General features: G+C 47.3%; 2 protein-coding genes across 4 annotated transcripts in view; one reads left to right on the forward strand and one right to left on the reverse strand.

Annotated features, from left to right (window-relative positions):
• tmem222b (transmembrane protein 222b) overlaps window positions 1-13,961 on the forward strand; it is a 78,561-nt gene that overhangs the window by 55,424 nt on the left and 9,176 nt on the right. The gene's annotated exons all lie outside the window — the stretch shown is intronic.
• The window catches only part of arid1ab (AT-rich interactive domain 1Ab), a 47,663-nt gene that overhangs the window by 5,059 nt on the left and 28,643 nt on the right, over window positions 1-13,961 (reverse strand). For 2 of the 3 annotated variants that reach the window (XM_072369873.1, XM_072369875.1), the window contains exons 5-16: window positions 6,744-6,984; window positions 6,073-6,162; window positions 5,520-5,690; window positions 4,660-5,020; window positions 3,989-4,134; window positions 3,764-3,861; window positions 3,472-3,681; window positions 3,162-3,366; window positions 1,352-1,484; window positions 663-838; window positions 438-567; window positions 179-298 (exon numbers count right to left, since the gene is read on the reverse strand). In XM_072369873.1, the coding sequence (XP_072225974.1) occupies window positions 179-298; window positions 438-567; window positions 663-838; window positions 1,352-1,484; window positions 3,162-3,366; window positions 3,472-3,681; window positions 3,764-3,861; window positions 3,989-4,134; window positions 4,660-5,020; window positions 5,520-5,690; window positions 6,073-6,162; window positions 6,744-6,984 (2,081 nt within the window). The remainder of the gene's footprint in view (window positions 1-178; window positions 299-437; window positions 568-662; window positions 839-1,351; window positions 1,485-3,161; window positions 3,367-3,471; window positions 3,682-3,763; window positions 3,862-3,988; window positions 4,135-4,659; window positions 5,021-5,519; window positions 5,691-6,072; window positions 6,163-6,743; window positions 6,985-13,961) is intronic. The other variant, XM_072369874.1, reaches the window with a different exon arrangement.

A 13,961-nucleotide genomic window follows, 5' to 3' on the forward strand; every position in this document is an offset into this window, starting at 1 on the left:
CAACAAAAGTTCACACCATTACATTTCTCCTCTTCAGTAACAGCACAGGTCATGCTGTTAGGAAGCGCTGACAAGTGACCCAAACTCTGCCAAGATCACAAACGGAAAATGTCTTCGGGCCATCTTTCTCTTATTTTATCTATAAGACGGGCCTTTCTGTGCACTGAGCAGTACTGACCGCTGCTGTGGTGGAGGACGGCTAGGCGAATACATCCCCGTGTCAGCACCAGACGGCATCATGTTGGGCTGAGGAGCTCCAGGTCCCATGTTGCCATCAGGGCCAATTCCTGGTTCCTGCCTGTAAACCAACAAACAGCTCTTGTCAGTTGTGGTAACTTTAAAGTATACATTCGGATGTCAGAATAGAGCAGACCTGATCCCAATCTGATTCCTTCACGCATGACAAAAACCACTCTAAGAAAGTATAGTTTGTTTACCTTCGGTCATATCCATATGGGTACTGTTGCCTCTGAGCCAGAGGCATGTTGCCCATTGGGCCTGGTGGTCCTCTGTTATACTGCTCCCCCATTCCACTGTTCGGGCCGGGTGGCATGAACTGTTCTCCAGCTTAAAAAACAAACCCAGTAGGATCAGAACACTGTTAGTTCAAGCTCTAACAAAAATCCTGCAGAATCTGATTTGGTGGCTCGGCCGTCGCCTACCTTTCCTCATGCCTCCAAAAGGGTCCTTGTTGGACTCGTAGGGACCCATCCGACCCATCATCTCTGGACCACCCATCCCAGGCTGGTAGCCCTGAGAGTTGGGAGTCATGGCATTCCTTCTGGAAAATGCTGGGTCTCCGCCATCAGCAAAGGGGTCCTGCAGATTTACGCTGCTCCTGTAGGACGATACGAGACGTGCGACTCTTTTTTAGGACATACGTTAGCTTTGCTTGTTAAATCCACGTTTGAATACTTTAGTATCTGCCTATGAACAAATTAAGCATTACAAGTCCAAGATGAAACTCATAGAACCTGTTACAAAAGCTGCATGAGGACGAACAACATGTATTTCTATTTTTTTCCAATACAGTGCCCCACTAATTAATGTATCTTTTCATCCATATATTTCAATAATCCCAATCCCTTCAGAACCAAAATAACAATATAAATAATCATTATCTATATTCTTAACTATGCTCCTCCTTCACACATACTGAGAAGCTGGCTGGTGGTGTGTATATCCTAACACAACCCGTCATTACATAGCTTACAACCTTTTTCGTGCATATTGTTTACTATTTTTTACCACAATGACTCACTTTGCCACGGGGATAGACACAATGTTACTGTGATGACTGCTGACATCATTAAAATGATAGAAACATGATATTGCTGCCTCTTCATCGTACCTGCCGCCGGGCATTGGAGGCATTTGTGCGTGCGGAGTGGAGGCTGGGGTGGGGGGCTTCAGGTCTCCCCCTTCTGCCATCGAACTGGTGGTGGACTGGGGAGTCTGGGGTCCTTGGAGGGATCCAGAACCAGCTGCAAAACAGGGATAAAAATGATGAGCACGATAGCAACAATCAAAGCCTCTGGTTTGGGAAACACAAAGATTCTCTCTTCTCTCCAGAAGTAAAGTTGATGACTGATGGTTGATAGTGGGGCAGAATGGTCTTGTAGACTGATAAAACACCACTGGTGTCCTTTGTGAACCCACACTGCTTTTGGCTCTCCTAACATCCCATTAAGAAATTCTTGAGCGCTGCACAGAGAACACAGTCGGTGTCAACATGCCCGGCTTTTGAGTGCACAGTCTGTGAAACAGTTGAATCGTCTAGCTGTCACAGCACGCCATCATCTTAACTTCCAAAAACCCTCCTTGAACCGCCGCTGCGCTCATGGAGTCGCCAGGAAATTGGGATCTAAACCCCGACTCTGACCGATTACAGTCTGGCCTGTAGAGACAGGAGACAGCCGGCTGAGCCTGTGCACGTGAGAGTGAGTGATGGTTTGTTTGTGTTGAGAGTGTGACATAGTAGCGCTCATCCTTAACTTCAGCGCAGGACTTCTCACTATTAGCATGGCAGCCTGATGAGTCACAGGTTCCCATTCATTAAACCAGCACACACACATCGGGGTCATTGGCAGGTCACATTTATTCACATTTTCACACATCGCCCTCTTGCCTCTCCAGTTCTCACACATGCACACACATTAACTGGCTCCCCCTCCCCTTCTCTTCTCCCTCCTCCCTCTGGGCAGGGATTTCCCTCCACTAAAGATGAAGGGAGGAAAGGGGAGGGGGAGGATCTCATAAGGACATAAAAAAAAAGTAGCATGGCAGAAACAGAGTCAGAGAGAGAGGGAATCGTGTGACTTTTACACACATACACACACACACGAGCCTCTTCCCTCATTCATCATTTCTGGCTCAGTACTAATCTCCAGGGAGTGTTGCTTTGCTGCTGTAGCCCTGGGCAGGCACCAGGCAGTGAGGACACGCCGCTGATGAAGCGTCACTATCGCCAAATCACCTCGTGCCCCACAACAAACCTCCCATCCCCCTTCCTCACCCCAGATCTTCCTCCCTTCGTACCAACTAGAGGGCTGATGCCAGCTGACAAGCACCCTGATGTCCCCTGTAACAACAAGCCGGCACTGACTCAGTGCCCCGTGTCTGACAGCCTGGGTCTCAGCCAGACTCAAGCAGCACGTGGTCGCTCCCGGTGTTGTTGCTCCTGGCAGCTATACCACGCTGCCCTCCAAAACAAACAGCTTCCAAGCCACAGCGTGGTCCTGAGACGACCCCTCCCATTCCATGCTAATCCTCCCTTAACCAGTGGTATGACTGACTGCCAGTTTATACACTCACTTTTACCCAACATTCAGAGTTCACTGAAATATTTGGCATGCTGCTAGCATCACTGTTAGTCCAACGTCTTTCGTCATGTCTTGTGCAAATGCCAGGGAGTATTCCCCAAAGGAAAGGGTTTGTTGAACTGCCCAGAGGATGTTGTGTACTTCAGTGACTTACAGCTACACCCCCATCATCTCCTCCACTATACATCCAAATAGTGGTGATTTATGAAGGATGGCAGCTACTACAAGAGATGACAAATCATGACCAACGATCGCCTTTAACGTTGCGGTTTACTGTCAGATGATTGGGGGGGGGGGGTGATGAATTGCATAGAGTTCACAGCAGACATCGGCGCTCACCAGGGCTCGGAGGCTGGATCTTCGGCTGGTTCTTTTTGGTGTCCGTGTTGAAGAAGTCCGGGGGCGGGTCCTCGCCGCGCTCGATCTTGCACTCGAAGGCATACAAACACTGGATGTACTGTTTCTTGAGCGAACTGGCTGCGCTGCTCGATGTGCCCACATTCAGGTTGGTGGCAAGCTCCCGCCATTTCTTGTTCTTGTTCACCTGTAAAACACGGGAAGAAAGAAGGCTAAGAAAAATGTACTCAAAACCCGTGCAAAGATCGATTCGAGACAGTCGTGTCAAACTCAGAAGAAACTGCAGGCGTACCTGTGTGAGACCACCAATCTCTTTGACTGATACATAGAGCCTGAAGAGATCGAGAGGCTTGCGGCCCACAGCGGGAAGATTGTTCATGCCCATGGCCTTCTCCTCAGCGAAGGCCAGGTATCGGTCCACCCACATCTTCCTCTCTGGCTCTGGGCCGAGCTCGTACAACCGAGTGATTTTCTCATTGGTGATGGTGGAAGAGCTCGACTTCTGTAGGACAGCACAGAAGAAAAGTATTACATATCTGGAGAAAACAACAATAAAACAGTTTTACAACAATTTTTCCTTTTACCTTTTTGGATTCGGGTTTGGGAGTCCCATCCACTTTGTTGTTTATCTTTTGGGCAGGGTTGATTTTGTCCATGCCAAAGTCAGATCCTGGAGCCATTCCTGGTTATTTATGGGTGGTAGAAACAAAAAAGATTACCAGTCTATAAAACCATTTTTTGGATTAACCTTCCAGGCCCCACTGTGATAGCATTAACCACTTAATTAGGTCTTAAGTGCTTGTTCTCACCAGGGGTGTTGTTGGCCATGTTTGCACTCATTGGATAAGGCCCTGGCCCTCCCTGGTTCATCACTCCGTGCATGCTGTTCATGCCAGGGCCGTATGGAGAGCCTGCCCCCATCATGCCTGGTGACATGTTAGGGTAGCCTGGTGGCCTAGAGAAGAGAGTGCTTTCTTAGAAGGAGTTATACAATGTGGTAAGAAAGAACCCATTAAAAAAAAACAAAAAAAAAACTGTCTGTGCTGAAACCTATCCTTCACAGAGTTCAGCTTTTTTTCTTTTGGAAATATCAATTTATGTCATATTATCACAGCAACGGTCAGGCTCATGACAACTGTTTGTAGTTTGAATTTGCATCCTTGCTTGGGGCGGGGGGGATTGGGTAATTCACTCATCGCAGAGACCATCGGCTCTCCTCGCATTCTCTCCATCTCCTCTCATAAATAAATGTTTGGTCTCTTTCCATTGCCTCTGCAGAACGCTCGAGCACCAAACTACCCAACAGCTCGGCTTGCACGTAGGAAGAGCCACTCATTCTTCATGGCACATCCAGACACACGCACAGCAAAATAGGAGAAAAACTCTCCCAGCTCAAGACTCTTAATGTGATGAGTTGTTCTCAACTGTCCCCTTAAGTGTCACTGAGAGCCCGCGGCAGCCAGCAGCTGGGTGCACCCACCTGTTGTGTATGGAGTTTGCAGGTCCGTGGTGCATGGAAGGACCGCCGTCCTTTCTGTTTATGCCTGGAGGAGGGCACATGCCTGACCCTACCTGGGGAGGCATGCTGGTCATGTTGGAGCCCATGCCGGGACCGTAGGGCCGGGCACCTATCTGCCCGGGACCTATCTGCCCGGGACCTATCTGCCCAGGACCTATCTGCCCAGGACCTATCGGCCCGGGACCTATCCTGCCAGGTGGCATGCTTCCGTACGGAGCCCCGCTGCCCTGACCAGGCATGGGGTTCATGGAACCGCCCAGGCCAGGACCGCTGGGGTAGTTGGCGTTGGGCATCCCCGTGTAGCCGGGCTGCCTGGGATAACCTGGAAGGGTTACAGATCAGCATTCAGACTCAAATCTCATGGTTACATCAGGATGCTGCTTTTCATGGCATCCTACTGCATTTTAGTGTTAAAACAGAGAAATCTTCCCCTCGTTTCTACCTGTGTTTCACCAGCCTGGCTCTATATTTACCTTCGCGCTGCCTGTTCTGACAAGCAGCCTGATGAAGCGGGCTTTATCTGGCCCCCGCTGTGCGCTGCTATGACTCATAGCAGAACTTCTACAAAGCCTATAGAAACCATCTGAGACTTCAAAGTGAAGTGATTTAATAAATAATATGAAGTGAGAGGAAACTGTAGAGCTTTTTTAAGATTCTGGCCTTTCTAAGAAGCTGCGATGGTCATTCATAGTATTTTTAGTATTCAAAAAATTAAAATCCTGGAATATCTAACAGAGCAGCACTCTCACTGCTACTTTGTGAGGTGGCACAAAGTGCCCTTTTAAGCAATTCTACCCAATGCTTCTACAACGAAGCCTTACCTTGTGGGCCATACTGGGCCCCCTGAGGGCCATAGTTTCCCATGGCATTATTCTGGGGATAAGGTCCCATCCCGCCATGCATCTGGCCTCCTGAAGACTGGCGTGGAGATAAGGCGGAGCCAGGTTGTCCAGGGGACCCGTACGGAGGCATCTGAGGGTTGCGCATGTACACTGGAGGAGATTGGGAGAGAAATTTCACTCAAATACAAGAGACTTTTGGAATCACACAGACACTGGAACTGACTGGATTAAAGAAGTGGTGCTCGAAGTTTACTCCTTTATTGCACGGTTACACACATACAGCAATGTGTTGCTAAGAACGTGCTTCCTTACGCTCTCAAACAGAGCAGGAGAATGTGTCTGCCCGTGTCTGCCGTTACCCTCATTTGACCTGGCAAGCAGACTACAAACGTTCTCATTTAAAAAAGGCACAGCCTGGGGGAGTCTTTACAGTAGAGGAGGAACTCCTACAAATGCAAACACTCACACCTGAAAGCAGATGATGTTCTGTGATAGTGTTTTACTTCTGAGCCGTTTAAACAGCTGGACTCACCTCTGTCCTGGCCCATGGCTGACTGGTTCATGGAAGAATGCATGAGGCTGTCTGACTGGACGCTGGGCGGCCGGGGCGGCATCTGATTACCTGCAGGACAGCAATGATGCATCGGCTCAGAGAGCTTGGAAAGGCTTTGGAGAACTGACTGTCTTCATTTGCAACTTTTTCTTCTAGTTGAAGATTAGCTGGCTAACAATGGAATAATTATAAGCCAATTACAATCAAGCTTATAAAAGAAAACGAAGACAAAGACGACGTCCTGTTGATCTTTAACACTGGTCTGATCAAAGAGTTGCTGGTGGCATGGTACCCGTGCCGGTTTGGTATTTGTAGGAGGTATCTTTGCTTGGTGAACTAAAGGTTGGTCATAAAAGATGGGAAATACCTTTTTTATCAGGTCATCTGAACCCAAATGATTCGACATGTAAAGTCAGTTTTTCCTTCTTCAGTTTTTTGTTGTTTTGCACATAAAAGTCTGGAATGTATGTGATCCTGCATTCTGGAAAGCCAATTTTGACGGTTCAAATATCTTTTCGATGGTACCTAAATTAAACTGAATCGGACTTTAAAAAATGACTAAAGTAGAAACTGCTTTGGGTCGCATGATGCACTTATAATCCTGTTTGGAAGTCAGTCGAACAACAGCACTGATAATGCTCCGTCTGTACCTGGCACAGCAGCGGGGGATAGTGGGCCGGTGCGAGACGGGGTGACGCTCGCGGGGGAGCCCACGGGTGAGGGCGAGGGCCCGCGTATGCCCGGCAGGTGGGGCGGGGTGTGCGGAGAGAAGGGCGACTGAGCCGGGTTGCTCTGCTCGCCCTGACTACTGGACACCCCTGAGGTGCTGACGCCCGGGCTCAAAGCCGCCTCTGTGCCGGTGGGCAGGTCATCGATGGAGCCAGAAAGGTCCTGCAGCAGCAAGAGCAGAACAACGTGTTTGGTTTTAAGACAAATATTACGTTTTAATGACTTCAAAATGAGACATGGAAGTGGCGTTATTTTTAAAAGGGGTGGGGGAGTAGAAAAGGTATAATATAAGAACTCTATAAGAATTTCAGTAGAATATATTCTTTAAAACCACAAAACTATATCCAAAACCTAAATCCAAAGTTCCTCCAAAGTCCCATGTTAAACACACCTCTGCCATACAATTGACCCACACAAGTTTTCCACAAAGTCCAGAATATCAACAACAGAAGCCAGAAAAAACCACACCTGAAATCAGACACAATCCAAATATTCCACCAATGGACCCCAACACCCTTCCCATTGGACATCTCCAATCTTAATTTCTCTATATAAAGAAATACAGACAAGCTATTTTCTAAAAGATGGCAGCTTTGGAGTTTTTCAGTCTATCACGATAAGCTTCTTTGCGAGCCTTATACAGCAGTTTGGATGTGTGACATTTCATCTAATGCACCACCTCAACAGTTTAATCTACGCAGTTTCATTGTAAGAAATTATCAGGAACAAAAAAGATTTGGGAGAAGCAGTAAAGAGAGCAGCTGCAATCGGAGAAGTGGAAATCCTTTCAAGATGAAATGGGACATAAATGTATTCAAAGTCAAATCAAGTGAGTGGAAATATAGCTGCCCACAGAAGCATTCCAGCAGTTCTTGCTTACATCAGAGTGTGTGTGTCATTCTCTCCTAAAGTTATTTATTTTCCCACCTTTTTAAAAATACTCTCCATTTTGCTGGTAATCATCACTTTGGCAAGGAGAACTCTGCTTGTGTGAATGTGTGTGTGTGGGGGAGCTTTAGAAGCAAGTCATCTCAGGAGGCAGTTGATATAATTGGTGCTGGGCACCGACTCCTGTGCCATGCGGTGTTGTTACTGAGCGTCGCTGGCTGAGACACAAAGACCGGCAGGCAGGCAGGCAGGCAGGCAGGCAGGCAGGAAGGCAGGAAGGTAAGAAGGCAGCCGGCGATGATTATGTTTGTGGGAAGGTGAATGTTTACACTTCACCTAGTCACGTGGAACACATGTGCGTACAGTAATGTAAACTCATCTGCCAGTCACATTGAAGGAGGGGAGAAAAAATAGAAGGGAAGAGGTGGAGGGGAAAAAAAAAAAGAAAAGCACACACTGGATGGTGGCCAACTATTCCCATAGAAATCTCACACTCACAGCCTGGCTGCAGCCCCGAAGCCGGCGGTTTTGCACTTGAAACGGCGCCCGTTGCTATTTTTGGGATGTGACCTGATGGAGGAACCCCAGAGGGAGTGACAGGAGGAGAACGCTGATTCAGAATCCACCCTCCCCCCACCACCACTGCTCCAATCCACCCTGTTGCCTCTGCCCTCCCTCATTTCTGTGAGTAAGTGCACAAACCCTGGACTTTCTGACCTGCACAGGGGATGTGGCAGCTAGAAAACAATGCAGAAAGCATGGGGCTTAATGTGTAAGTATTGCAAATGATTCTGCAGGCTGACAACCGACTAATGTTCAAATGTAGAAACAGGTCAGAACGAGGCAGAGCCACGCTGTGTAGAAGCCACAGAGCTGTGAGATCTCAATGCTCTGAAACACAGAGCAGAGATCAAACAGCATGACATTCCCTGCTTAAACTCCCGTGGCGGGATCCTTTTTCCAGCAGCCAGCGTCGTCAGCTGACTCGTGCTCAATGCCCCCCTCCTCACCCACCCACCTTTCCTGTTCCCAACCAGCACCACCACACCTCTGAGCAGACATCACAAGACTGGTCATCTGATAGAGAGCTTGGCCTGGGCTGGCTAGTGGCCACGATGACCCACCTCTTTAGCTGCTACTCACAGATCCTTAGAGATCACTGAGTAGGGTCATGCCCCAGCCACAAAACAATCCTCAGTGAGCCAGACCATTAGGCAAAGAGGTCAGGGGTCAGTTACAGGAACTGTGCCTGGAAGTCACCCCTCTGCAGGAGGCTACTCAAGTACAAATAACAGACAAGATAGACATGAGGCAAAGGAAGGATAAGCACGGTAGGGGCTCTTGAGGGTGTATACACAGAATGAGAATAAGAACTGGCTGATTAACAAGGTTTAAGTTGTAAACCTCAGTATGTTTTCTTTAAAATGAGGTCTTTGTTGGTTTTTGTGGAGTTTGGAACCATTTCTGCAACGCTGCTTTGAGTTGAAACTGCATTTCAGTTTCAGTTTTAGCCAACATAAATCGCTCACACCCGTACCTATTGTGAGGTGATCATTTCTGGTTCCCTCGCACAACAATGGCGATTAAAAGCATTGTCTTGACTTCTTCTCAGTCTGACCTCCGGATCTGGACCTTATTCAGAATTGTAATTTTTTAGCAGCTTGAAGGTGGACTTGCCTGAAGAAAAGACCTCTGAAGAAAAGACCAAGTCAAAACGGAACTTTTAAACCAAACACACTACTGGATTGGAAACCATAATGAATTATAAATAACTATTGGACATGATATGAGAACAAAAACGACTGAAACCTTCAATACTGCTTCCACCTGGTTTCTGTCTTTATATGGGATAGGTGCAAAAAGTTTTTGCCATAACAAAAAGACCCCTTGGCTATGACTCAACATCTTTTTTCTTATTCAGTGAAAGAATATCTATGAATATGCTAATCTGCCCCCACCCACATATGACCATGCCTTCCCTATTTCCTCTAAACCTGCTATTAACAGTTATTCAAGCCAAAACGCAATTATCAAGAAGAGAAAGCTAAACAAATCAAATGCATACTTTTTAAAATCTTTTTTTATTGTAAAACTGCTTATGTATTCCATTTTTACTACTTTCAATAATATTAGAAATGTTTTGTTTGCCAGCCAGCCACCCTAGCAGTTAGCTCGACAGCCACCAGCAGCATCCTACGAGCTAGCCACAGATGCTAGCAGCTGTGGTGGGGGCTAGCAGGCCAGAGCTGTGGATGCTAATGACTGCATGCTTTTTCCTAACATCACTGAAAGCTTTAGAAGGTGAACACATAGCCATTCTGATCATTCCACTTGTATGCAGCCTCTGTTTAGTATATTCATGTGTTTACAGTCACTGCTGTAGCAGCTGTGCATGCTAGCAACCGAGTAACTTTTCTTCATAGCTTGCCCTAGCTTCGGTTTTCATTCGTCACTAACACCACTTGCACATTAGCTGTTAAGTCCACAACACAAGTAGTCTGGTTTGGTTCCCTCAGTGTTCTATGTGGAATATACAGATTGTCCGACTTGCTCTGCTGAGGCTGTAGGTGGTGCTCTGCAGACTCAAAGCAAAAATACTCAGCCATAGCATAGGTGGCTAAAGCAATGTGGTGGGGAACTCATGACTCTTGACAAGTCTTTTGCTTTTTCATACATCTTCTCTCCATAATTTTAAAGAACAGAAAACAGCCTCATATTAGTCTCCACGGTGCGAAACCGTGACGTATTAAGATTATATGACCCTTAGTAATGCAACAATTTGGTCAGTTCAAGTTTACTGACTGAAAAGGCAGAATTACAATTATGTGCTGTTACCTCTCCAGCTGTAACACAGCTGCCCAGTGAGCCACAAAGGGTGGGTTCCCACAACCTCGAACAACCTACATAAGAAGATTTTATAAGGGATTTGAAAGGAGCTGAAGTCAAGAGGCAAACCGGGAAGTGGAGCCAGACTGAGTAAATTCTATGCAAGGAGAAGCCCAGCTTTGTGTGGGTGGTCCAGAAGAAAAGCTGCCAGTAGGAATGCTATGAGCCAGAATCAGCTTTGTGACTGTAACATCTGATAAAGTACTGAAAACAAATGTGCTTTTTGAAAACTATAATGGCACTGTAAAGAAAGAAGCAAGAATAAATTAAATGCTAAACCAAAGCAAATGCTTTACTGGCACAAACACAGTATACAAGGCAAGCTCTTTGACTTTCTGTAAATATCTGACAACTGACAGCTCTGGTTCCTCGGTCTGGGTAGGCATAAGCATTGTACTCTCTCCCTCTCTCTCACACACACACACACACACACACACACAAGCTCCTATCAACTCCCACTCTGCAGTCATTGATTTTTCCCGGCTCGATGCTGCACAGCACCAGCCTGTTCTGCTGACTGCACAAGCCGGACAGCGAGAGGAGGGGAGGGGAGGGGAGGGGATAGGAAGGAGGGATGGAGGGTGGAGGGTTGGCAGTTGGTGATACTGATGCTGCTGAGGCTCTGCTATTCAACAAACTCATTATTAGAAGGCAAATGATGAGGAGGACGTGGATCTGACATGGGGAGGAGTTTAGGGGAGGCAGAGGGGCTGAACTGTAGTGTGTGTGTGTGTGTGTGTGTGCGTGCGTGCGTTGGGTGGGTAATTATGAGCTCGGATGAGGGTCACAGCAGCATCATTTATGGCACATACAGTGCTGTTAATATAGAGGAAGATTTTTCAATAATCGGCAAAGAAAAGTGCAGAACTGGTGAGCTGTGTTGTGGAGAGAAGGAGAGCTCAGCAGTTCTTCTATGGCAGCCATTTTGTGCTTTTCCCAGCACAGCCTAACATGGGACTCAGGGATGAGAGCTGCTGAACAGTCTTCATCATATCTGAGGCATTTATATGTTGAAAATGTATTAAAAATACTCCTCAATAAAATTTCCTCTGAAACGGTTCCTGTTGATGAGTGCTGAAAATGTCAGACGGTCTTTAGTGGTCCCACTTTTCCCATCTTCTCCACTGCCCTTCTGAGTGTGCCTGCGCTGTCTCTGAGTCATCTGCTCTGCTCTTCGCCGTCCTAATGTATTCCATTTGCAGATTACTTCACTGAATCAATCAAGCCTGACCAGAGCCATTAGTCTGCCGAGCCAGCTTGTTCTTCTTCTTCTCTTTTTTTTTTTGGGGGGGGGGGTTATGAAAGTGGGAGAAGAGAGGTTGCACAGTGGCCCTTGGATAATGAAACGTATCTGGAATGTGTCACCCTGGCCAGAAGTGTAACTAGATCAGGTGTTGGGGAGGAGAGGACGGGGCAGGGTTCAGCGTTCAGTCACACACTTTCCCTGACCCACTCTTCTCTGTCATTCTCAGGGTTTCACCCACCGCCTGGCTGGCAGGCTTCCTTGTTCTCAGGCCTCCAGATGCTAAACAAAATATACAGTTTAAAAAAAAAAAAAAAAAGAGCTCACTCATTCCAGAGTAGACACACGCTCGAGAAAGGGAGGGGGAGGGAAAAAAAACTGGCAGCATCTCAGGGGCTGCCATGGTTACTGTGATCCACGTGGTTGACACATTAAAGCCAACACAGTCCCTCCCCCCTGTTGCTGCCATTCCTCTGTCTGTCTCTCCGTCTCTCGGTAGCCTCCCTGTGTGCCTGGCAGGGTCACGGTGCAGTCAGCTACTACAAAAGAAGAAGCCTGTCATTGTTACAGGAAATGCAGACGCACCAAAGCCGTGTTCCTCCTCCTCTTCTTTGCTTCTCTTCCACAGCCACTACTTTAATTACACGCTCAGCCTCCAGGCCCTTTGCTGAGAAGGACCAGGTGACACACACACACACACGCGCAAAGAGTGGACAAACACAAGATGCTAAAGGCTTAGAGTTACTATCTTTCATGAGTCCCTGATGTTTATGTTTATTTTCTGAACACCGTTTGCAGCTCAAACAGGACAAAGCGGCCTTTGATATCTGAGAAGGGTCATGGGAAATGTCATCTCTTGCCTTTTAAGTAAAACATCAAATGAGATTTTCTCTCCTCTTTCTCCCAGCTTAGCCTCTGAACGTGCTGATTTGACTTTTAACTGAGGCCCAGAGGCACATCATCTCCAGTTCATGATCAGATAGCTTCTACAAGTCATGAACAAGCACCAGCGACACAATAGGTGCTGGGACAGAAATAAATTCAGCTCGCCTAGCCAATTAAACCACCTGAAGTGACTCTGTGTTACTTTACATCAAATCACAGCTGGAAATGTCCAGATGTTGAAAGGAAAAACAGGTAGGTGGCTGCTGCTGATGCCTCAGTCACCTGCCCAGGGCTCCCACCTGCCGTGTCAACGTACAAAGGCCTCCAAGAGGTCCACAGTGGGCTTGGGGAGAGGTGGCTCCAACCCCCGCTTGAGGTTTGCAGGGCTGAGCACAGCCATAAGGGGGCACTCCCACCCCACTATGAGGGAAGAACTGGAGAAAGGAGGAGAAGCAAGGCAGGCCCATGCCTCAAACAGCAGCAGCCATTACAGGGTTTCGCACACAGCACAGGCTAAACTCTACACACAGCTGAAAGCCCCCAATAGGTGTGACATGAAGCCCATGAGAGTTTGAAATGAACACGTCACAGTTCTGTAATTTCTTCTCTGCGAGATGCACACCAACAGCAGCCTCGAACAGTGACATAACGCTCAGAGGCTGCAAGCACCCTGGTGGGGACGCACATCCAGCCTGGAGTGTCAGAGCCACAGACACAATGTCTGCTACTTCCACAGATGAGCTAGCTCCAAGTCCCAAAGGATCACCCATTACACTGCTACTCCATCAGCAGCAGCCACGTGCGACGGATAATAACATCCAAAACGGAGAGGATGAAAGGGTGAGCTAGCAAAATGTTGAGGCAGTCGTAAGAAATTAAATCGATCGGTACTGTTCTGCTTTTACATTCCTACGCAGTACAGACAAAAAGAAAAATCAAGGCCAAGTATGAATCTTAATCAATAAGAAGGGTCTTTTAGTCTTTTTTTTTTTTTTAAACACTCACATTTGCCTAATTGAGCTTCTCTGTGGGGGTAAGAGAAAAAAACAACAACAAAAACACACAAACACTGCAGCAGTTTGTGTGTCGCTGCCACAGAGTAGCTGAAGGGGGGTGCTGATTACTGTGAATAATAGGAAGATGGTGTGTGTGTGTGTGGAGGGGGGCTTTTGTAGAGTTCACAATAGTAGCAGGGAGTCCCAGGGCAGCACACAGATGCCCAAGTGAGGCAGGCAGC

Source organism: Leuresthes tenuis, unplaced genomic scaffold (assembly GCF_036924035.1).
Source record: "Leuresthes tenuis unplaced genomic scaffold, fLeuTen1.0.hap1 SCAF_18, whole genome shotgun sequence".
Lineage (NCBI taxonomy): Eukaryota > Metazoa > Chordata > Actinopteri > Atheriniformes > Atherinopsidae > Leuresthes > Leuresthes tenuis.